Source organism: Rutidosis leptorrhynchoides, chromosome 8, assembly GCF_046630445.1.
Source record: "Rutidosis leptorrhynchoides isolate AG116_Rl617_1_P2 chromosome 8, CSIRO_AGI_Rlap_v1, whole genome shotgun sequence".
Classification (NCBI taxonomy): Eukaryota; Viridiplantae; Streptophyta; class Magnoliopsida; order Asterales; family Asteraceae; genus Rutidosis; species Rutidosis leptorrhynchoides.
Genome location: NC_092340.1, coordinates 56,944,095 through 56,971,274, shown reverse-complemented (window position 1 = coordinate 56,971,274; position 27,180 = coordinate 56,944,095). Strand labels below are relative to the sequence as shown.

The following is a 27,180-nucleotide window of genomic DNA, read 5'->3' as shown; positions in this document are numbered from 1 at the left end:
GCTAGTAATGATTATTTTAACATGTTATTTGAGTTGAATGCTTATGAACTTGGCGAAAATTTTCGTATATGCTTATTTGAAAAAGTGTAGATTTAATAAAAATGTGAAAATAAGCTTAAGTTTGATATAAATTGATAATGTCATTGTAATTATTTTGATTGATGATTTTGCTGACACTAATGCATATTTGGATGCACAAAAATTGTGTTTGATGTGTTTTGCAGAATGAAAGGGGTGAATCTTCATCCCAAGCCCGCAATGCTCCTGCTGAGAATTTGGAACAACAGGAGGTGGATAACTACTACAAGCAGGATATACCTCATCCAGTCATGACCTTTTCCGATATGCATTTGGAAGAGTTGCACCCGAACCTGAGATTTGACAGACTTTGGATAGATTATCCAAAATATCAAAGGGGTTTGCATACTCTTCATTCCAAGGTTGTTGAGGTACCGAGGGTCATAGAATGGGGACCCTTAGAAGCTGTAGAATTGGCCGGGCCAATTAGGGAATTACTTGTACAGAGGTATGGTAATTCTTCTTTTAATGACTGGATATGTTTATTCACCATACGTAGACCTGTATATAAAGTATGGTGTGAAGAATTGTTATGTAGTATAGAGTTGAATGATCGGGTAGCTAGTTTAACCGATCGTTCTTTTATTATATTTTTGTTAGGCGGTTCGATGCGCCACATGTCTTTACTGGACATGGCTCAGGCTTTACGTATATATACGCCTGAGGAGTTAGCGTCTGCCGATTGTAGAGGATTGATACTAAACGGTAGAAAGATAGATGAAAATTTTGATACACACGGTGTGTGGAGTCAAATGACAAGCCATCACCGTTTCAAAGTGGGAAATTACTCTTATTTGGATATAGATAGAGCCGAATTAAGAGTGATACATAGGTTTTTAGCTAATTCGATTACACAAAGGGGTAAGAACAAGGAAAAAGTAAATGAACAGGATTTGTTTTACCATATGTGTATTCGAGACCCACAAAGCGCTGTAAGTATACCATATTGTGTGGGTTATTATTTATCAGCTATGGTTCGGGGGATGCGACCGCATAGCATAATAGGAGGTGGTATTTTTATTACTTTGATTGGTGAATATCTCGGTGTGGATATAAGTCGGGGGGGATTATTAGTAGAAGAACCAGAACCCCGCGATACTATAGGTTTAAATGTATACCATGGTGCGAAAGTTTTGAAGAGGCGAAATAACGCCGCAGTACGATACCATGGTAGACATCCACAGGTGGAGAGAAACCAACAACAAGGTAATGTAGGAGGGGGGAATGAGATGCAAGAAATGCATAGGTTTATAGCTTCTCAGGAATACAAAAATGCTAGACAGAGAGCATTTGAAGATTGGCAAGTTCATCAGAACCAGATCATAGCTCATTGCCAACATATAGGTAGAAACTATATTCCTACACCGAAACCCATCTTCCCTCCTTGGTCTATAGAGATGCAGCCACCATATCCTACGTATGACCCTGCCGAAGCATTCTATAGCACCTATGGTTATGCCTGGAACCCCTATTGGTACCAATATCATCCTTAGTTTACTTATTATTTTTTTTATTTTTTATTTTGTAATTTGTAATTATTGATACGTTTAATACTTTTGTTAATATTGTAATCATTTTTATAATTATCTAACTTTTATTCTTAGATTTTAATAATTTTTGAACGTGGGGTAATATACCAAACTTCAAAAATATGTATATATGTTTGCAAGTTTATCTTATGTACACAACAGGGTAAAACAACGCATTTTCAAAGACTGGCATTAAGTTCAGCAAAAGCAACTAATTTTGACGACAAGATGCAAAATATATGTGAAATAACAACAAGACGGAATGAACAAATGATGTGCACCATTTATCATTCAGCAAACAAACGCCAATATATTTGGAAACTTTGGTAAAATTTAATCATTTTCACACAAATCACCCTCAATAATTTAAATTGTTACTGATTTCTTGCAAATGAGGGCATTGCAAGATCTTAAGTGTGGGAAGGGGTTAAATTCTTTCAGATTTTAACACTTGGTTACCATTAAAAATACTAGTAAAGCAGTAGTTGTATTAGAATCTAGTGCTCTCTGATAAAAAAGAACAGCCCTAGTCTTATATACTGACTACCCAATTCTAGTAAAATTTTTCAAAATTTTCAATTAAATGAATTCAAAATCATGTTTATACATATTTATGAACGATAAAACTAGGTTTTAACACCGAAATTATTGTTACCTCGGAAAGGACATAAATTAAGAAACAAACTAAAATGTTAAAATTCATTTAAAATGGAATAGAGGACGATAAAAAGGAAAATAAAAGCCAAGTACGGGAAAATTTACCAAGTTATTTTAAACATATGTCACATATATCTGTAACAAATAACTGAAAATACTTTTGCTTTGAACTAAACTAAACTGTTTTACCCGATGAAAGAAAAGAAGAGATGGATCTACACGATGAATCAATTCCATCACTAAAAGGAAGTAAAGTCTTCCGAAAAAGACACGCGCTTCTTGATTTAGGTCATGAAGTTGTCGTCCAGACCAGCTGTAGGTTGACGAAAAATCTAGAAAAGTCATCACTAAAATCAGCAGGAAATCCACGGACCTCAGCATTAAACAGGGTCGCCAAGTGGTCAGATTTATCCTAACCATGAGAAGGATTTATCTCGTACAATGGGGGGGGCACCATGCAAATTAGCTGGATAAGACTAATGAATCAGATCCCCAGAAAGGATAATCTCCTTAAAGATTAAAAATCAGCTTTTAAGCCTGATATTACTCAATCCTTGAGATTGACTTTAAAGATTGAGAATTACAAACTCATGGAATTCAATGATATCTAAACTCGAGCTTGAACGAGAAAATATTTTGATCAAAAATACAAACCGATTTGTTTTCTGAAAACCCATTTTCAATGCGTTCATTACCATTGAACGTAAAATCCTAGGAATTCACCTGGAATTCATTAGGTCACCTGAACTAAATCGGGTGTCAATCGTAAGAACGGTGGTTGCATAGTGGTCAAAGACAGGACCTTGTGTCAGACCGAAAAATTATAAGGGTGAGCTTTACTATTGCTCCTACCAAGGATAGTAATTGCGTCCGACACGTTATAGACCATAATCAAAAGCATGTCACGGGACATTGCCTTAACAGTTGCTTGTTCAACGCTTTCCTTTACAACCGGACGGTAGTTTGCCGAAAGGTAATATACGGAACAAGTAAACTGGACGTGTTGCTTTCCAAATACAAGGTTAGCAAGTGGGTGACACAAAACAGCAAGTTTTGAGCTAAAATTTTCAATTCTGAACCCCACCAAACCCACAAAAATATTTTGCAAACACCGGTAAAGGGTTATCCCGGAAAACTTATCTAGGGTAAAAACTAGATTTAATTTTCAAAAGATCAAATGTTTTCATAAAGATCCAATTTCCTTAATGGATCTAAATTTTTATAGTCATGTGGGACTGTAAACCATATCGTTACTACCATTGTTTATACCGCCGTATAGAAATCACTGATGTACAAAGAGTGAAGAATAAAGAAGTGATTCTAGTATTTCAAGACAATATTGCTTGAGGACAAGCAACGCTCAAGTGTGGGAATATTTGATAATGCTAAAAACGAACATATATTTCATAGCATTATTCCTCAAGAAAGACAAGCTTTTAGTTGCAATTGTTCTATTTACAAGTGATATTCGTTTAAATAATAAAAGGTGAAGACAAAAGACAGATTCGACGAATTGAAGACGCAAACGACCAAAAAGCTCAAAAGTACAAAAGACAATCAAAAAGGTTCCAATTATTGATAAGAAACGTCTCGAAATTACAAGAGTACAAGATTCAAAACGCAAAGTACAAAATATAAAATTGTACGCAAGGACGTTCGAAAATCTGGAACCGGGACCAGAGTCAACTCTTAACGCTCGACGCAACGGACTAAAAATTACAAGTTAACTATGTATATAAATATAATATAATATATAATTAATTATATTAATTATATATATATTATATATATATTATAAAACCGTCGGCAGAGAAAGACTCCAAGGGTGTGAGCTGTAAATTCATTCTCCGCAACTCGCGGAGTTTGAAGAGGATTTTGCCGCGAGTCGCGGAGCCCCAAATTTCAACTTTTCCTATAAAAGCAACCGAATTCTGATCGCAATTCATAATCTTTTTCTTCTCTTATCATACGTAAACGATATATATATATATATATAATTTATATTTTAATTTTAATTATAATTCTAATAATAAGGGTATGTTAGCGAATGTTGTAAGGGTGTAAGTCGAAATTCTGTCCGTGTAACGCTACGCTATTTTTAATCATTGTAAGTTATGTTCAACCTTTTTATATTAATGTCTCGTAGCTAAGTTATTATTATGCTTATTTAAAACGAAGTAATCATGATGTTAGGCTAATTACTAAAATTGGGTAATTGGGCTTTGTACCATAATTGGGGTTTGGACAAAAGAACGACACTTGTGGAAATTAGACTATGGGCTATTAATGGGCTTTATATTTGTTTAACTAAATGATAGTTTGTTAATGTTAATATAAAGATTTACAATTGGGCGTCCTTATAAATTACCATATACACTCGATCGGACACGATGGGCGGAGTATTTATATGTACGAATAATCGTTCATTTAACCGGACACGGGAATGGATTAATAGCCACTAGAATAATTAAAACAGGGGTGAAATTACATTCAAGGGTAATTGGTGTAATTGTTAACAAAGTAGTAAAACCTTGGTTTACACGCAGTCGATAACCTGGTGTATTCATTAAACAAAGTATTAAAACCTTGTTACAATTCGAATCCCCAATTAGTTGGAATATTTAACTTCGGGTATAATAATAATTTGACGAGGACACTCGCACTTTATATTTATGACTGATGGACTGTTATGGACAAAAACCAGACGGACATATTAAATAATCCAGGACAAAGGACAATTAACCCATGGGCATAAAACTAAAATCAACACGTCAAACATCATGATTACGGAAGTTTAAATAAGCATAATTCTTTTATTTCATATTTAATTTTATTTATTGTTATTTAATCGCACTTTTAATTATCATACTTTTTAATTATCGCAATTTTATTTTATCGCACTTTTATTATTCGCAATTTCATTATCGTTATTTACTTTACGCTTTAAATTAAGTCTTTTATTTATTTTATATTTTACATTAGGTTTTAACTACGACTAAAGTTTTAAAATCGACAAACCGGTCATTAAACGGTAAAAACCCCCCTTTATAATAATAATATTACTTATATATATATTTGTATTTTTTATAGCGTTGAGCTTTGTTTAAAGATTTCCCTGTGGAACGAACCGGACTTACTAAAAACTACACTACTGTACGATTAGGTACACTGTCTATAAGTGTTGTAGCAAGGTTTAAGTATATCCATTCTATAAATACGTAAATATCTTGTGTAAAATTGTATCGTATTTAATAGTTTTTTTTCTAGTAAAATATAAACTATTTTATATACACCTCGCATAACATCAGTCGATTTTAGAGAAATACGTTGCACCTTGGAGTTGGTCAAACAAATCGTCAATCCGAGGTAATGGATAACGATTCTTGACCGTCACTTTATTTAACTCCCGATAATCGATGCACATCCGCATACTACCATCCTTCTTCTTCACAAATAAAACCGGAGCGCCCCGTGGAGAAGTACTCAGTCGAACAAAACCCTTCTCGAGCAATTCTTGGGTTTGATTTAACAACTCTAGCATTTCCGTCGGCGCTAAACGATAAGGAGTTTTAGCAATGGGGGTAGCCCCCGGAACCAACTCAATGCGAAATTCAACTTGTCTTTCCCCCAGAACACCCGGTAACTCGTCCGGAAAAATGTCTTCGAATTCACTAACCACCAGAATTTCACGAATGGGTGGTGGCTCGTCACGAGTATCAACAACATGGGCAAGAAAGGCCATGCCACCACTATCGAGGAGACGACGTGCCCGTGCAAAAGTGCATATCGGCACAAGTCTTCTACGCTTATCACCGTGAATAATTAACTCTCCCCCACTTGGGGTCTTCACACGAATAAATTTTTCATGACATGCAATATCGGCTCTATTACGATCGAGCCAATCCATAACCACAACAATATCAAAGTCGCCCAAAGTCATCGGGATAAGATCAATCTTAAAGTTTTCGGCACCAAACACAACATCACAATTTTTGCACACATCGACCACTAGCACCGTCTTGCCGTCCGCTATTTCGACTTCTACCGGACGACTTAACTTAGCTAATGGTCTATTAAGTTTAGACACAAATTTAGGAGACACAAACGACAAATTTGCACCACTATCGAAGAGAATCCTTGTCGGATTAGAATTAACCATGAAAGTACCTGAGATAACTTCGTTCGATTATTTGGCTTCATCATTGGTCATCAAATAGTTGCGACCCTTAGCCGTACCCGCCGCCTTCTCTAATCACTTCACATTATCGTTTCGCAAATCGGGACACTCCGGCTTCTTATGCCCTTCTTTTCCGCAATTAAAACAAGTGACCTTGTTTCCGAAAGACAGTTTAGGACATTCACGAGCCATATGACCCGGTTGCCCACAATTGTAGCACGTATAAGAAAAAACCCCCGGAAGCGCCCTTCTTCACGCTATTAACACTCTCGAAACCCTTCTTGTTCTTGTTCTTCTTGTTTGAAAAGTTAGAATGACTAGAACCTTCAAACTTTCTTTTGAAAAACGTGAAATCGCTTTCTCTTGGAACATCCGGCTCAAAACCCCGAGCCAATTCGAATAATTCATCAAAAGACTTAGCCATACCCCGACTAATCTTACCCTTGAACTCATCATTCAAAGTACGGTAGAAATCCTTCATTAGCTTGTGATCGTCACCCACATATTCTGGACAAAAATGAGCTTTTGCCAAAAAGGTAGACTTGAGTGTGACCAAGTCCATTGAACCTTGTTGCAAATGGTGCAACTCGTCCCGGATTCTATCAAGATCGAAAGAAGTTCGGTATTCTTTGAAGAATTCCTTCTTAAACTCCTCCCATGTCAAGTTCATGCATTGCTCTTCACCATATAAGTTGATTTTGTCGTCCCACCACAACTTGGCTTCTTCCCTCAACATACTAGAACCATACCTCGCCTTCCTTTCGGGAGGACACTCCGCGGTACGAAAAGCCCCCTCGATATTGGAAATCCAACACGTGCTTTTCAACGGATCTCGCACCCCATTAAACATCGGAGGTTGAGTATCCTTGAAATTTTTGTAGTGGAAGTCCCGCCTTCCACCCCCACCATTACCTTCACCCCTTTCGCCTCGAGGATAAATGTTTCTAGCCTCTAAAGCCTCCTCTATTGCGGCTTTCATTCGATCATTGATCATTTAGGTCACTTGTCCATCGACCGACTCTTGGAAGACCTTTCGAACGTCGTCAAGAAAATCCCTCTTTAGCCTTTTAAAGATGGCCTCAACCTTGGCCGTGAGTTCAACGTCCTCACTCGTACCTCCGTCATTGGTGTCGTGTCCATTTCTCATCTTCATTCTATAAAACGAAGTAAATTAAGCAACAAAACGAAAGGACTTAATCCATATGTATATACATATACACCACACTACCCCGTCTTGCTCAATAATCATCGTACATCGCTTGTTTGACACGATTTGAACCCGTAACAATGGTAGCTAATCATTGTTACGCGAGCACATAGCATTAACTCACTAGTACCATGTCTATCTCGCTTGACGATTTTAAATACCACACAAAACAATAGCGCAATGATTAGTTCACATAAACCTATGCACTAACCAAAACTCGATCCGACCCAAAGTCCTACAAGTCCCGCATAACGCGCACACAAAAGTCTAAGTCTAGGCGCCTATCTCAAGTCACCTAAATCCCTTAGACCATGCTCTGATACCACTTGTAACAACCCAACCCAAACCACGAACAACCCGCGTGAAAATAGCAAATAAAAAAAATTGTTGGAACAGCATATGGCGCGGCGCGCCAGAAGGCCGCGCGGCACGCCATTCTGGTCTGTCCAAAAAGTCTTGAAATGCTAAAAAGATTGGCCACTTCCCGACATAATTAGACAAAACGCTTTTAACAACATATTCAAATATGTAAAACTAACACAATTCAAACATAAAAATGAGTTTTACAAAGCGGGGCCCACATCGACCCGAGTTACACGTTTAATACAAATCCTGAGTTTCGACCACCAAAAAGTTTAAGTTCCAAACTACACTATGAGCATGGCGTTTGGGATTAAACTACCCAAGTCTTGGTCAAACTCCAAAAAGCCAACGCATCCAAAAAGCGTCCCCTAATCAACGACGAAAACTCTAATCCAAGACAATGCCCTTACCCTTGTCCACAACCGAACCAAAAAAAATGGTAAACAACGAGAGGGTAAGCAAAGCTTAGTGAATGCAATAATTATATGAATACATATATAATTATACCTACTTGCATACACTTACACATATACCGCAATCATGCTAGCAAACACAATTAGCTTAACGTCTCAAATACCAAGCTAGTAACTTCCCATACTACGAGCTAGCATAGAAATCGCATATAAATATAACTCGAATAATATAATATGCTTACAACACAAACGACCATGGTTAACCAATCGTACAAGGGAACGGCGCTCGCGAAAACGCCATCGGGGTTCACAACATCCGTTAGGGTACTTAACACCTCGTACCACTAACCCCTAGGGTGGCACCTTAACACCTCGGCACTTCACCCCGAGTGGCATCTTAACACCTCGATGCTTCACTCATTATTTTACGGAGTGGTGTCTTAACACCTCGACACTACACTCCTAGGTGGCATCTTAACACCTCGATGCTTCACCCCGAGTGGCATCTTAACACCTCGATGCTTCACTCATCACGTGAAACGTGGTGTCTTAGCACCTCGACACTTCACATTTCACGCTACAACAAATAGATACATTATATACCTACGCATATAATTATTCCACTCACCTCAAAATCTCTTGTGAAAAGGTACCCGAGCTTGCGAAACCTCAAAGTAACGTACCTATCACATTATACATATTATCAATTGCAAACTCAAGTCGGTCAACCAATTCTTTCCATTCTAAAGTCATTTTGACCCAAGGTGCAATTTTAGACCCATTGGCACCCTTAACCCTAATTTCGGGTCAACACACACCAAAACCCTAATCATTAACCAAGATGGGTTTAAAACACATTTCAAAACAAGGTTTAGGCCTTAATCACAAACATTAACTAACTTAGGTCCACCTTGACCCATTTGACCAATTTTAAGGTCAACACACCCATTTCGGGTCATCCACTAACCCACACAACACTCATTTACATATATATAGGTGTGCTAACAATTTTACTAACTAATTTAGGCTCATAAACATAATTTGATACTTTGAAAACCCTAATTAGTCATCTTTGGGTCTACATGACCCAAATTCACCCAAAACCCCCAAATTACTAGCAAATGGGTTTTAATGTTCATCACTTACACAAACCCTAACTCTTATACAATTAAAATAAGGAAGTTAGGTTTAGGGCTTACCACAACTATCAAAACGTAGCAAAAGAGGAGATGAACAACTTTAATACCCGAGCTCTAACCCGAAATGAGCTTCTTCTTCCTTAAATGGAGCTTTCTCACTCTTGAATCACTCTCTCTCACTAGAATTAATGGATGATGATAAAGTGGGTGAAAATGGAGTAATGGGGCTCACCAAAATTGATCCCAAGCCTTAAAGTCGGACCTTAAGTGGTTTTACCAAAATGCCCTCAAAATATCTTGATTAAAAACAAAGTGAGCTGTCAGCCCGTAATGGCGCGGCGCGCCAAATGCCCAGTTCAGCTTCTTTTGCCTTTTAATTAAATACAACCTAAACCCCACAACTTGAATAACTTATACACACATATGTACAATAAAATATTCGGGTCTTACACTTTCCATAGTTGATAACACCACAATAATTTAGTTCATGATGCACGTTATATAATCGATTTATATATAATAAAACACAATATCCGATCAAGAATTTAAATAATAAAACACAATATCCTTCAAAGACTCTACTTAACATTGTTTAATAACTTGAACCAATTACCTTTATATCCAGACTTCAACCAGCGAAAAAACGCATAGGAAGCAGAGGACGGTGCACACTAAATCAACGACAAAAGCAAAAAATCAAAAGCATGAACAAAGAACCCTAACTTCACTTTTGATATATGAATACATTTATGTACAATAAAACCCTAACCTTGTTCGATACTGATTATGCTACAGCAACGATTGATGATGGAAATCAACCTGCTAACCTTGTTCGATAGTGATTATTGCCTTTGATTTTGAAGATGATGCATGTAGAAGCAGGCGTCATGAGAGATTTAGCCCTAATGCGTGTGTTTGAACTGAGGATCCGAATACATGTGTTAAATAGGAAAACATACCAGCGATGAAAATCATACTACTAAACCCACTTCATCAAATTTTCATTAGTCTCATCTCTATAAAGAAAGCTCGAACAACAATTGAAACTGAAACAACAAACCCTGGATTTCTAAAACTCATGAAAATAAAAACCAATATCTAATACCCTACCTTGAAACTTTATTTATGAGCATCAATAAGTGTTTTTGTTGTGTGCCTGATCTCAGGATGAGCAGCAAAATGCTTCAACCCACGTTTAAACACAGATTTAACTGATGTCCTTTTAACATGTACAATATTGAAACAAAATTCATAGTTAACTATCATCCTAATAATAGAAGAACAAAATCAATGAAGCACAAAATCAATGAACATCTATGAGAAACCTAATGATCGAAGCCTTAAATTAGAGAAACTCACACACGATTAATGTAACCTGATTTATGAAATTGCACTGTGAAATTGTTTTAGGGAAACCGACGATGGGATTTTGATTTGATGAATGATCGCAGTAGCTTTTTGTTTATGGAATTTTGTTTACCAGTGTTTGATTTTTTACGGGTAGAAAAAGAATAGATTTGTGTAGTGATAGGATTGCAAAGAGCAGACCTGATCTTCATCATCCATCGAACCAAATCCCTAAAATAAGTTAAACAGCAGACCTGATCTTCATGATGCTATCGATTTACACATATATCAAAAATACTCACCCGCGATTAATGCCAACTGATTTCTGCGATTAAATTGTGTAATTTTCTTGTGAATGCGAAGCTAGGGATTTGGTTTGATGGATGATGAAGAAGTGTTTTAGGGTTTTGGTTCGATAACAATGGTGATATGGTTTTAGGGGTTTTGGCAATACTGTTATCCCGTCCCTTGTTTTTGAAGGTTAGTAATGGAATATATTGGATAGTGGTTAGATTATAAGCTTATAATCAAATGAATGGTTGAGATTAGGGGTAACCGAGAGTAACTTTCTTAATCTAATGGTTGAGATTAGATGTTGAAGTAACCGTATTACCAGTCGAAGTATTTTGTTTGGAAACTTTGCAACTAATTCAGCACGACGATTTTGTAGGATATAGCATGTTTATATTCGGTTAGTTTCAAAACTCTAACAGGCAAACTGAGAAACCTACATGTCACCATATACTAAATAGTTCAACGAATAATTTTTTATAACATAATGAACATCAATAAAAGCATATCTCTTCAAAGCTTTTCCCATATCAGATATACGTCAAATAGACAGCCTTGATCTCATAATTTGTACAGAATATAAGATGTTTTTTTCCCAGGAATTATAAAAAAATTACAACGCCTAACATTAACTTATTGTTAGGCTCAAAATTACCTTTTTATCTAACCTTAAGCATTGTGTTGAAGAGCGTATTACTGAAAGATACAAAGCTCAAGCCTTTTGATTATTTCTTGCCAGGGAAATAGACTGCAATTCAAAGGCAAGAAAAAAAAAATGAGGACGACTACCATCAACTATGATGATAATTCATATATCAACTATGATAACAAAACATACATAAGCACTAAAATAACATAAACATTAATAAGGGTAAAATGACCTCAACCAAGCCTCATTACAGTTGATAATACCTTGAGTATTAACCAAGGTTGAAGAACTCGGAACTCAGGGAGTTCTCGGCGGGACACTTTTTGGGAGTTCTCGGAGAACTCGGGAGAACTCGGTTGTTGACTAACGTTGACTTTCTAATATAAATATATATTTTCGAATATATACATGTATAAATATTAGAATTTTGAGATAATTTTTATGATACATAATATAATAGGTAGCTATAAGCAAATGTTGACTGAGATTTGACCGATATATTCAATTTATCGGACGTTGACCGAGGTTTGACTAAGATTTGACCGAGATTTGCCCGAGAAACTCAATTTATTGGTCGTTGACAGATAAAATCGGAAGTTGACCGATTTTTTGAAAGGAGAACTCGGCAGTCTCCTGGAAACGAGTTATCGGCGAGTTCTCAGCCCATTTTTTCGATTTTTGCAACCATGGTATTAACCATGTCAAAATGTACCATATTAGTCAATATGACCCATTTTGACCCCTAATTCCCAACCACATCCTATCTCTTAATACACCTAAATTTTGCCTTTAAGTTCCCAAACTTATGAAGATCACCTCTTCTACATTCCCTTCACATTTGAATGTTGCAGTCAACAACTGCAACTGCACGTGTGAAGGTTCTTCAGGGACCATCTTAAGAAAATTTCAAGAAGCACGTCAATATTTTCAATCCTTTCTGCATTTTCACAATTTATCCAAATTCAGGACACATGTAAAAGAACAAAAAAAATTAATCTTACTTATACTGACTATGATTGTACAGATAGCAAAAATAAAATAAAGTAAGAGCTTGTCAATAGTACGATACCATCTGAATATGTGTCAAAGCTCTCCCAAAGTGCGGCAATGATGGATTCATAGCTATTAGCTAATAAAAGTGATTGAATTTTTGTTTCAAAGTTTATGCGCTGACTTGAAAAAAGACAACAAAACTCTGTTATTGTAACCCTGAAACCCTAAGATCGAAAAAAAAAATTGTATACTATAAATATTAAGTGAAATGGAGTTCATACACCATTGAAATCAAGAGCAAATTTTCAAACTTTAAACTCACAGTAAATGCGGACATCATAAGCGACCATTTCAATTTCAATAAAACTCATATTAATCAAGGGACCTAAATCTTTTAAGCCTAATTGGTTTTGAGTTCCAATTAAAATTTTAATTCGAGTCCTAATTATGTGTACTACAGACCTATGATTAACCTAAATCTTTTACACCAAAAAACAACAATTATAAAAACGCCAATTTTCACACCTAATCTAGCATATACCGTAAAGACAACTAACCCTAAATTTGTAATAGCGATTGATCAAATTTGTTGTTAACAACCCGTGAATAGCGTTGAAATGACAATTAATAACAACTAACCCGTGAATTGCGATTGAAGATGATTGAACAGATGAAAGTCCTGCACATAAGCTGCTGGAATACGACTTTTCCTTATGTTTTTTCCAGTGATTGTAGGTGTAGGCGAGTGATTGTAGGTGTCGATTACATGAGGCGATTGTAGGTGTCGACTTTTATTTATGTTGTTCATAGCCCGTGTTTTTATTAATGTAGGGATAATATAGGAAGAAAAATTTTGAAGTGTAATTGAGTTATAAATAAATCCAAGGGTTTAGAGAATGTGTAGGTGGTTGTAAATATCTTGATCTAATGGTTGAGATTAGTGAAAAATTTTAAATGTCTCTCTATTATGACCTTATTATAAGGACTAGAAGGGATATATGAATTGAATGTACAATGTCAAATTGTGGATCCTTATATCCTCAATCCTAAACACGATCTATACGTATCTGATATCTGGATTTAGGGATAATATTGAACGATTATAAAAGTGAGACTGATATACTAGTAACATCTTTAGTCGATCCAGTTTTATTTGTTGGATTTGAATCATATACCTTTGGATTCGATAATCACGTGTGCCACTCGAGACCGCTTTTCTTTCAACGGGTTGAAACTCTTAATTTGTATATCGTTCACTATTGAAGCCGAGAGTTGAGTCTTTCTTTTCCAAAAATGTGAGTGTTGCGGTTTTTTCATATGGTATAACCTGTTATTCATGAGGCTTGCCATAACAACTTACCGGCCATGACATATATTTTTTTGGAACGTCTGAAATTTTATTAATAGACTAAAAAGAAACTAATAAAATCGATGTTTAGACACCAGTATTATCACCTTTAAAAGTAGGCGAAATACACGAGTTGTTAAGTTTATCCAAGACCACCATTTACGAATTTTCGCCCATACTTATGTTGCCGCTTTACAATCGATTAGTACATGCTTAAGTGTTTCAACATCTTCCTCACATACGGGGCATCTAACAGAATGTAGATCCTATGAGAACCGAACTATACAGACTTATGTTAGGCTGGATAGATGGCTTGGCTGTAATTGGGAAGACCACCATAGCATGGAAAATTGAATAATTGACTTATTATCATGTCAATATTTTAACTGATCATAAATTCATAATGTCAATATTTCATACATGGATCGAAATATCTATAACATAATAACTAAACTTAGCAAACACTGGAGAGTATGAGGGAGAGAGAGAAGGGAGAAGAAATCTCATAGAATATAAATGTAAGAAAAGAAACAAGAAGAGAACGAACCACCGACGATGAACTGATGACCAGAAAAAAACCAATAAAGTAGTGTTGTAGTTTTTATAATAGTTGGCATCATGTACTCCATTATTTAATGGTTATTGTTATGTCATACCATACTCTTCTGTCTTCAAAAAAGCTCATATCTTACTTTAAATAAAAATATATCTTCCAAAAACATTAAAATATTATTCAGTAACATAAATTTTTCAGTATAAATACAGCAGACTGATGTTGCTTTTATAATTAAGGTAAGTCAGAGTTGAGTATTTAAAAAAAAAAGGATTTGCTATGAATAATAAATTAGGTTATAGAGTTCAATGACATTTTATTGTGATAGAACATACTAAAGAACGTACTAATGCGTTCAATATTAGGATGGAGAGTGTACTAACATGTTCTTTTAGACAATGTTTAAAAATCAAACTCCGTAAAGCATGTCGAGGTGTACAGCGATACAAACTCTTATATCTAGTACAAATTTGCTGCATTACTTACATGTGCCCAGATAATCTTATATGCCTAGTTCAGAACTATTAACAATTTTTTTTTTATTTTGCAAAATAGCTAAAAAAGCTCAAAACATATTAATCAAAGGTTGTTTTTCTCGATCTCAATATGCATTTATATTTCAATTTGGCTCCTAAAAATTCATGCATGCTCAAGTATGATCATGCATAACAGGTCACAACTTCAATCTCTCAGTATTTACATATTCATTTGTATCAAGCACTACCAAATTCGCCTAAACCAACAATAAAAACATAAAAAGCAGATTTAAAAGTGCTAGAAACGAACCCACAAAACGACACATTACCCTGCAGATAATCAGCAGCTTATTCATCTCTTGAAGTAGATTCTAGTCCAGCTGAAGGGTTATCGGCAAAATACTCCTGTTGCTTAATGTTTACACCATACTACAAAGACAACCATCATATTATTATCTTATTATTAGTATGAAAACAAAATTAAGTTGCAAAGTTTCAAGTATTAAACTGCGCGTATAACTATAAGAAGTTATTATGTTACGAAATCGTTAATTATCGATTACCTCTTGAAGAGCCTTGGAGAGATCTTCCATGTTCATAATTAGGCGCTTATCCTGTAAATATATGAAATGTTAATATTATATAAAAACTGAGAGATGATAAACACTACAAAATGTTTATAATCAAGTACCCTTTGCTGCTTATCTTTTTTGTCCCTGACAACAGTTGCCTGTCTAGCCTTGCAGTGCCTACAATAAGATTTGAAAAGGTATAACATAGAAGTAAATTTATTTTATTTAAAAAAAAATTGTTATGAATGTAAAGATCAGGTGGAAGAACATTTTTTTTTTTTTTGGACATCAGTTGGGGATCACCCATGGGGGACTTAACCACCCACGCGTTCATCTCCCGTAGTTGCATAACCCGCCCCCAATTACTGCCCTGGAGGAAACCCCGACCAATCCGAGGGCATGGCCGGTAAAACCCCCCCTCCCCGTTGCCCCCACACGAAGCGAAAGGCAACCTGGGTGGATACTTCAGGTCAAGGGATAACATTGAGTGCAATGTTGCACCTCAGTGGAGTCGAACTCCTGACCTCTCGCTAAGAGAGGCAGGCCACTACCAGCTGAGCTACAACTCAATGTTGGAAGAACATTTAAAAAAGATACTTAGTAATGAATGTTACGGAGTATTATTTTGACCAGAAAACGCTTGAAGAATAACATTCATCACGATGAATGTTATTCTTCGAGCATTTTCGAAATAACATTCATCGTGATGAATGTTATTCTTCGAGCGTTTTCTGGTCAAAATAATAACATTCATCACAAAATGTCTTTTTTAAATGTTCATATTTTCACCTGATCTTGATGTTTGTGAAATTTTATAAAATAAAAAAAAAAAAATTACTCCCCCCCTTACCTCCAAAAATCTAATTCCCTCTTGAATAAAACTATATATATATATATATATATATATATATATATATATATATATATATATATATATATATATATATATATATATATATATATATATATATATATACATGCCTCCCAAAAGGCTTGAACCTACAACCTCTTGGTTGAAGGGCTCCTCAAATACCGCTAGGCCATAGGCCATATCATTTATATTGTACAAAACTTTACAGCTGTAAGTTGGTTTAACAATTGCTTATCAGATATCAAAAGACATTAGCCTACGACACATTTGACTAATTAAAAAACTTACTGAAGAGCATCAGTTGCAACGTCTGCAACAAACTTCTGAGTAGCAACAGCAACCAGCCTGGTTCTGAATGTGAAGGACATCAGTTGGGTAGTCAGATCCATGGTATATGTCAATACATAATAAAATTCCAAAGGCGTACAGTTATTCATAAATACACATAAACACTCATGTATACATGTGAATATACAGACACATATATGAGCCTTCCATGCATTATCTATTGAACACGGGAGAAGAAAAATCATTTCTGATATATAAATCATCAAGGATCATGACATATAAACAAATAGACATAAGAAACCAGTATGTTCTGAGTCTAGGTTTATCTAAAACCAAAATCTCAATCTTTATACTAAAGCTATAACTAACTTTTTGAAAACGAAACAATCATAAACCGTATCAAAGGCACTGCTTTATCCGCCCAAAAGTTTATTCAGTAAAATTGGAGAGCACAATACGAAGCATTACCCTATGGCCACATCCAGACATTACTTAATATTTTATCAAAAGAACCCTGATTACGTAGCTCAAAAGATATTTATTAAAACATGCAGGATACTCTTCCTTGAAAAGTAACTTCATTTCAGCCTTATTCATAACTTACCAAATTAGAATGGGAAAAACCAGACTACCTAATCCATAAACTAGTTACTAAAAACAATAAAAGATGGTTTTTCACGCATAAGAGGTTTTATTTTCATATGTGCGCTAGCGTATCCAGCATATATCCATTTATATCCATTATATGCAGACATCATAAAAATAACAACAAAAAGAATCATAAAAATATAAAGGGGTCAATGCAACTCATGAGCACAACTGGTAACAGTTACCACAGAAGGTTTAAGAAAGCAATTAACTAGAGATAATAATAGTGGCTTGACGATGTCTAAAATTTGGTAAGGAAAATCTTAGGATCATCCTCCAACATTGATTCAGCAGTATTACACAAAGGAGTTAAGTGGGGTTTTATAGATGTAAGACTGCATCTGATGGGGGGAAAAAAACAGCAGCGGATTTACTTCGTGAAAGAGCGGGGAAAAATGTTATATTTCTAAATGAAATTTCGTATAAATTAAAACACTAATCCACTATCATATGCAAGGGCCTGTAAAGCTCCAAAAGAAGCATGCGGGGTCAGATATTTAATCAAAGATGATATAAAGAACCTACAGTCGAACATCTGGACACTGGAATCCACTCTTTGCTAAGTAATGTTCCACCAGCTCATCAGGAATCTGTACGAATACATAACACACATTAAAAATTTATTAAAGTTTTGCCAGTAAATGAAAAAGAAAATTAGATAATCCATAAATCTTTTCGTAAACTTACAGTTGGGGTGTAGTCTGTTAAGGACGCAAGAAAATCCGAGAGTGCGTTTTCATCATCATGTCTAACTTCGTTAGATTGCTGGTTGTTATTCATATTCCTTTCCCTGCTATTACTCTGCCGTACGGATAGGTTCCTACAACTTAAAAAAGTTCCAAACGTACGACAAAAAGTTACGAACTCAGTTAAATTCTGAGCCAAATAATAAAAGTTGGCAAATTGACATGCATATTTCCATTAAGTATTTTACTAAACATTTAAAATTAATATCTTCTTTCAAACAATGGAATTACTGGTGCCATATGTCATTTGTCTATTCAGATCTCATTATTTATGAGTTCATTTCACCTTCTGATATCGGGATGTTAACTTAGGGCTAAATAAAATTATATCAATTGCTACAGGTAGAATAATTTGATGATAAGTTCGTCACAAAAATAACATCAATTTGCATCTCTACAGCACTAGGTTTCATTGATTCAACTTTAGGTTTTCAATATTTCACATTTCACGGTAAATTGATGACAAAATCAACATCAATTTACAACGCATTAGGTTTCATCGTTCAACTTTAGGTTTTCAAATTTCAATTATATAAGGTGAACGTAATTAACTAACATGTTACTGAAAGTGAAGTAATAAAATCACCAAACACGCAAACGAACAGCATAATAATGAAAACGACGATGAAGTTAAAAGGTCAGTTATTCTACCTGTTGATGAAAGCACCGGATCGATTGCCCCGTCAAACAGCTAGGAAGAAACCCTAATTTGCCTATTTGCACAAAACTTTTAAACACTTAAAATTCTGTAGCACCAATGGGCTAAAGTTAGTTCGACAGCATTTGTATACCTTCTATTTTTTGAGAGATATTCTCACACACACTTTTTTATCCTCACACACCTATTTTAACCTTTTACTCTTCTAATAATACTCAATTGGTGTGTGAGGATCAAAAAAGTGTGTGTGAGAATCATCCCCCGATTTTATTTTATTTTTATTATTTTATATTAAATATTATATATTGTATAAAAATTTTTAATTTTTTTTTTTGAGAGAGAAATTAAGTTGAAATTTATCGAATTTTTTTTTGAACAACGATTGGGATCACTCGAGGGGGATTAAACCACCTGTTGCGATCATCTCTCGTTTCGACTATGCCGATTAATTGACAAAATTATACGATCTTTTTGCACTTTCTTTTGAAATAGACCCTATTACCAGAACAAATCATACACACGGTTAACGTATAAAAACTCATATCCTTATACATCAGGAACTACCGAAAGATTCAATAAAGAGAAACCTCGACTTAAAATTATTTGCAAAAATGTATGACAATCTAATGTGCTCGGAAGGTAACCCTACAACCCGTCATAAAGCCCCAAATAAACTTCGATCGTCGAACCCACCAAACACCTACCCATAGAAAAGGACGAACACCCAGATTCAAAGATATTGAGACAAGTTAAGTCCAGTGACGGGGCTTGAAGAATTTTATAAGTGGGGGTCTAACGCTAACTAAACTCGAGCTTCGCCGAAAACCTAACAAAACACCTAACAAGCAAACAAAGGATCGAAACAAACAAAACCATATAGATACGCAGCAATACATAAACAATCAAAGACCTATGTTGTTGTCGCCCCCGCCATCCTTATTGGCCTTGAACGTAAAGGTCGACTCGATTCCAATCTCTGCATCGGTATAGCTCCCCAGAGAATCCAAACCACCATTCCTAAATTCGTCGAAGAAACCCCCATCCTTTTGAGAAGCCTTGGGACTTTTATTTTTCAACTCAATTTCCCCCCCCCCCCCCCCCTTTATCATTACTGTAATCCTTCAAACCAAACGAACCGTCCCTCTCGTTCTTCTTCTTTACCTTACCTCTCAATTTGACACCATTTTTTAAGACCGGTCTTCTTCACTCGTGAAATGCCCCGTTCATATTAATTATAAACGTTTCATATTAATTGGTTTCTTTGCGAGGTTTTGACCTCTATATGAGACGTTTTTCAAATCTTGGATTCGTTTTTAAAAATCACCATAACCTTTATTATTGAATAAAGGTCTTAATGACATAATTTAAATTGTCTATCAAAGACAATCTCCTCAAATAAATAAGTTTTTACACAACCCATTACAATATGATCAAATATATTACAACAAATACTCCGAATGCAAGTTTAGACAATATAAACAATTATGCCGACTCCAAATCTTAACCTTGGGTTGGCATACGATAGCGAAAGCGTTTTTAATATTCACCTGAGAATAAACATGCTTAAAACGTCAACAAAAATGTTGGTGAGTCATAGGTTTAATTTCTATATAATAATCATAACATTTAATAAGCCACAAGATTTCATTTAATTAAATGCGCAGGATCATTACAACTGCAAAAATCATTCATACGATGAGTCTCCTGGTAACCGACCTTAACATAGAGCGCTTAAGATATCTGGTATCATACATTCCACTATTCAAATGTATGACAAGAACCCTTCGAAGTACTAAAGCATTTCCACTATTCGAAAATGGGGGTGGTTGGTACCCGTAGATCTACCTTTGGGATTCGCGTCAATTAGTGTTTTTCACTAATTCTTAGATTACCAAGCATAATAATAATAAGTACAGATATCCGGTATAACAAATCAATCGTAGAATGTAGTTCCATGAACTTTTGCTTATTTTGTAAAAAATTTATAAATATTGCATGTATTCTCATCCCAAAATAATTTAGATAGTAAAAATGGGACTATAACTCACTTGTGATGATTTCCGAATAGATGGTGATAAGACTTGGCCTTTTGAAAAATTCACGAACCTAATAATAATATTCTTGTGTCAAGATATATATATATATATATATATATATATATATATATATATATATATATATATATATATATATATATATATATACATATATATATATATATATATATACATATATATATATATATATATACATATATATATATATATATATATATATATATATATATATATATATATATATGACTTGATCACCGTGGACTCGTATACAAAGTTTTGACATATCATTTTGACTTCTTCTATATATATTATTGGAACGAACTATTAGACACCATTGGCAGTAATCTCGAGTTAGATGTGGGTCAAAGTGGATTCCAAAATATTATATACTTTGAGTTGTGATCGAGCCTGAGACATGTATACAATGGATCGCGGATTACTTCAGACAATATACATATTATGTGTCTTATTATATTAAGACAATATATTATAGTGTTAGTGAATTCTAACACAATATACGCATTTATATTTATATATATATATTTATACTGTTGGACTATTGGACTATTGGACTACGAACGTTGGACTACTAACAATGGACAATTAAAATTATCACAAGTATCATAAGTATGGAATATTAATTATATATATATATATATATATATATATATATATATATATATATATATATGTGTGTGTGTGTGTGTGTGTGTGTGTGTGTGTGTGTGTGTATATATATATATATATATGTATATATATATATATATATATATATATATATATATATATATATATATATATATATATATATATATATGGTCCCTTACAATCTTTATTAAGACTATAATATATTGTCGTAGAACTTAATCACGACTATTATAAATTGTATTTCCATAAGTTCGGGAACAAGACATGTATAAATACATCTAGGATACAAGGTAAGTTAGCTAGGATAAGGTTAGCATCCATTTTTATAAATCATGTCCGTAGCTAAAAATTAAGAAAAATATCCAATTTTGTTTTACCCATAATTTCTTCGTTACAAATCCGTTTTGAGTGATTCGAGTTGCCATGGTTTCGTATCGAACTCAAAATTATTAATCTTAACAGAAAAAGTATAGGTTTATAGTCGAAAATATAGCTTAGGTGTCAAATAAGAGAAGATAGTCATATCCGTCGTAAGAACGACATCTTGATGACCCTTTTGAAAAACATACTTCCACTTTGAGTTTAACCATGGATTTTAGATATATTTCATATCCATATAAAATAAGATTTTTCACCAAAGTAAATCTTTTAATTCAAAGTTTAAGATAGATTTTTAAAATTAAACCCAAAACAGCCCCCGTTCGACTAAGACGGCGTATATTTGATTTTAAGGTGTTCTTCGTGTTTACAAGTTTTATATCCTTATGTTAGCTTGACATACTGTCATAATACATGTGTTGAAGTGTTTTAAAAGTCAAGTTAGAAGGATTAAGTTTATTTGCAAACAAGTTTAGAAATAATCTAAACTATGTTCATGTTGTTATTAGTTATAACTCAAAATAAGATAGCTATATGAATACGAATCGAATAAGATTATGAATAAGGTTACTACCTCAAATCAAATGAGTAAAGTTGCTGGAGAAATAAGGAGAGTATCTGTGATGATCCGGGAATTTCCGACCAAATTTAAACTTTAATCTTTATATGTTCCCGACACGATAAGCAAAAATCTTTAATGTTGAGTCTCGAAAGTTTTGAAATCTATATTCGTGTAATCAATTACCCTCCGACCATGCCTGTCGATTAACGAACAATTGTTTGTAAATAAATAGGTATATATATATATATATATATATATATATATATATATATATATATATATATATATATATATATATATATATATATATATATATGTAAGTTTACATTATAATTTGAAATTATAAAAAGTAATTTAAACATTTGAATTAAAAATATAAGATAAGTTACAAAATAATTATATTGTAAATTAAAATAAATCTATATATAAATATATATGATTTCTATATGGGATCATGATATATGTATATGGTAATGTATAAGAATTCAAGTATATATAATATATAAATATTAAACTTTATATAATTAATAAATTGTAGTATTAAGATATTAAATGTGGTTACAAGTTAAAAATATAGTTGTTATACTAATATTATTATTATTACTACTTTCATTATTATTAAAATAAAATATGGATATTGATGTTAGTGTTATTAATATTACTATATATAAAATATAATATGAAATTTGATGCATTTGATTTGTTATATTACTATTATTAATATTATGTTATCATTGTTAATATCAGTATTATTATAACTAATAGTAAAATTGTAATTATTATGATTATTAATATCAATATTTTTTTATGGACTTAATATGTAATAATAATAAATATATGTACTTAAATATACATAAAAGAAAAACCATCGTTTTCAATCTGTTTTTGGATGAGTTGTACGTCCCAAAAATTTTACGAATGGAATCTTCACTGTATTGAAAACAAGAGTGTAAACACAAAATTAGTTAGAGGTCATAATCTACTTTTAATTTTTTTTTTCCTATTATTGATCGTACCATCTGTGGAGTTTTAATTAGATATAAAAATCAATACTTTGTTTTCCTTAAGAGCCTCATGAATCACCAACTCCACTAATTACATCGATTTCTAACAACATAAACCGAGACCCACTTCATCACCATTAATGAAAACAACCACTTCTTTTTCTTTGATGAAACACACAACCCACCTTCCTCAAACAATCATAAACGTTGAACAATATCTTCACCTTCATCATCAATAACCACCGTACGTATTCTTCTTCTGTTTCTTTTATGTTTGTCGAGCACCAATCGTAACAATCATTACTTCCACGAGTCATTATTACTTTACAGCTGAGAAACGTGGCCTATTGTTGCTACCGTTTTATTTTTCTGTCAAACAATCCATCAAACCATAAACCTTCTATAGTCTGCTTCAGCTTTCAACCCAAACTGCACCATCATCACTTGAATCCTTGTTCCTGTTACTGCACAATAATTCTTTCTATTCCATTTTGATTCGAGTAACACTCCATAATGTTGTAATTGCTGTAAGTTTTTTTTTTTATTCTTTCTTGTGTTCCTTTCTTCTTGACAAAACATCTTGCAAACCACCATAACAACCCGTCACCACTTTGTTTATTTTTTTTTATTTTTTATTTTTTTTTCTTCTTTCCTTCTTCCTGTTATGTGACCCTGCGTAAACAAGCAACTATTATTCGATGACTTTTCTCCCTTCTTTCTGTTTCTGTTCAAGTTGCGATTAAACAAAAAAAACCCACTTATACTCAATCGGTATTAATATAGGGAGAAGAAACAAACTTTGTTGGTAGTGGAAAATAAAGAAGATATGTGGGACATTCAATCAAGATATAGATATATTTGTGCGATCCAGCTAGGAGTCCATCGAATATATGTAAATATATTTGCTGTCGTGACAAAGACTTTAACCAATTTAATTATGTTGGTCTTCTAAATTGTTTTGCTGAGCTATTAAAGTTATATAATTTAAATCGTGGACCATTAATTAACTGAGTATGTGAAGCTTTTGGGCCGAGAGGTTAAGGGTGTACAGTAGCCGAAGTTAAACTAGTTAAATGGACTCAGATAGCGAATTAAAATAGAAAATACATGTTAGCTTGAATGGTCAGGGGTGTTTGTGATTTCCTATAAGTCCTAGGTTCGAACCTAAGCCATGACAATATTTTTTTTTAAATTACAAGAGAAACTGCTGTGGGCCTTGAATTTATGTTGTTGGGCCGAAATGTTCAGTTGGGCCGAATTCATCCAATGAATTTGTTATTGTTCGATGTAAGAAGAAGTAGAAGGACCTGACGGATTGTATATATATATATATATATATATATATATATGTTTCCATGAATAAAAAAAAAACAGAAAAACAATAGCTGGAGCAGTGGTGTGAGGGTTTGTGTTTAACTAAGAGGTTGCGGGTTCGAGTCCCGTCCCAGGCAGTTTATCTCTTTTTAATGTTTCTAAGGTATAACTTGATATTTATTATTATTATTATTATTATTATTATTATTATTATTATTATTATTATTATTATTATTATTATTATTATTATTATTATTATTATTATTATTGTTAATATGAAAATAATACAAATTATTATAATTAATAATAGTATTAGTATCATTTTTTTTAAATTAGTATTATTATTAACAAAAGTACTCTTTAGTAAGATTACCACTAGTAATAAGATTGTTATAATTATTATTATCATTATTAAGTTTTGGGTATTATTATCTAAATTATTATTTTCATTACCATTACTGTTAAATTATTCACTTTATTAAAAACTACTATTATTATCATTATTATGAGATTTATTATAAAAACTATCAATTATATTATCATTTATAGAATCAATAACAGTATCATCATATTTATTTATATTAGTACTATCATTATTAGTATTGTTATCACTTAAAATATTATCTTAAAATACTATTTTTTTTAAACAAATAATATTTATACATGAATATATTTAGTACATATAACATAACAAAATTTAATATTTTTATATACAAAATGAACATATAAAACATATATATGTTATTAACATAAAAATGATATAACTAATACACTTATACATATTTTTGGGAGTTTCAGCAAAATGATATAAAACATATATACACTTACTACAAAATACAGTATGGTGAGTTTCATTAATCCCTTTTTAAATGCTTTTGCAATATATATTTTTGGGACTGAGAATACATGCGTTGCTTTTATAAATGTTTTACGAAATAGACACAAGTAATCGAAACTACATTCTATGGTTGGATTATCGAATCGAATATCACCCTATTTAGTCTGGTAATCTAAGAACTAGGGAACAGAAACCCTAATTGACGCGAATCCTAAAGATAGATCTATCGGGCCCAACAAGCCCCATCCAAAGTACTGGATGCTTTAGTACTTCGAAATTTATATCATGTCCGAAGGAGGATCCCGGAATGATGGGGATATTCTTATATGTATATTGTGAATGTCGATTACCAGGTGTTCAATCCATATGAATGATATTTTGTCTCTATGCATGGGACGTATATTTATGAGAACTGAATGTGGAAATCTTGTGGTCTATTAAAATAATGATAATGATTATTCATGTTAAACTAATGAACTCACCAACCTTTTGGTTGACACTTTAAAGCATGTTTATTCTCAGGTATGAAATAAATCTTCCGCTGTGCATTTGCTCATTTTAAAGACATTACTTGGAGTCATTCATGACATATTTCAAAAGACGTTGCATTCGAGTCGTTGATTTTATCAAGATCATTATTAAGTCAATTATAGTTGGATATATATTATGAAATGATATGCATGTCTGTCAATTTCAGATGTAATGAAAGATTGTCTTTTCAAAACGAATGCAATGTTTGTAAAATGTATCATATAGAGGTCAAGTACCTCGCGATGTAATCAACTGTTGTGAATCGTTTATAATCAATATGGACTTCGTTTGGATGGATTAGGACGGGTCATTTCAGTTGGTATCAGAGCGGTGGTCTTAGCGAACCAGGTCTGCATTAGTGTGTCTAACTGATAAGTCGTTAGGATGCTTTAGTGAGTCTGGACTTCGACCGTGTCTGCATGTCAAAAGTTTTGCTTATCATTTCGTGTCAAAAATTACCTACTTATCATCCTTAGAAAATTACCTGCTTATCATTCCTAGTCTAGACACATCTTGCTGCATTGATTGCATGAATAGTGTATAGACAAATTCATATCTTAGCGTATCTGCTAATTCATATCTTAGCATATCTGTTACTGTAAACTTTACCTAACATATTTCGTAGATTCCTCCGTAACTTATGGGATTTTAGTATTATATATGCATATGTAAATTATATATTACAGGGTACTAATCTACATCCTATAATCTATTTCTTATTGAAAATCCTTCATCTGATCGTACGAGATGAATCCCTCAACCAGTTCGAATTCCTCGGATTCCGACAGGTATTCCAATATGGAGTTTCACCTAAGCTTCGAAAGCAGTGTCACCAGAATGAACCA

The 27,180-nt window shown here is 33.5% G+C and overlaps 1 protein-coding gene across 1 annotated transcript; it reads right to left on the bottom strand.

Annotated features, from left to right (window-relative positions):
• Positions 1-15,330: 15,330 nt before the first annotated feature.
• Positions 15,331-19,117, bottom strand: LOC139862663 (transcription initiation factor TFIID subunit 10). The gene is made up of 7 exons (XM_071851287.1): positions 18,997-19,117; positions 18,287-18,425; positions 18,125-18,189; positions 16,952-17,014; positions 15,912-15,969; positions 15,784-15,834; positions 15,331-15,649 (listed from the first exon to the last, which is right to left on the bottom strand). Exons 2-7 carry the CDS (start codon positions 18,377-18,379, stop codon positions 15,569-15,571), a joined length of 411 nt encoding a protein of 136 aa, XP_071707388.1. The 5' UTR covers positions 18,380-18,425; positions 18,997-19,117; the 3' UTR covers positions 15,331-15,568.
• Between the last annotated feature and the right edge of the window lie 8,063 nt (positions 19,118-27,180).

Bases quoted from the DNA above. Each gene is read 5' to 3' on its own strand.
- LOC139862663 (XM_071851287.1), bottom strand. From the start codon at position 18,379: ATGAATAACAACCAGCAATCTAACGAAGTTAGACATGATGATGAAAAC. The intron at 18,190-18,286 runs GTAAGTTTACGA...GTATTCGTACAG, and splicing joins TAACAGACTACACCCCAACT to ATTCCTGATGAGCTGGTGGA. The intron at 15,970-16,951 runs GTAAGTTTTTTA...ATCTTATTGTAG, and splicing joins GTTGCAACTGATGCTCTTCA to GCACTGCAAGGCTAGACAGG.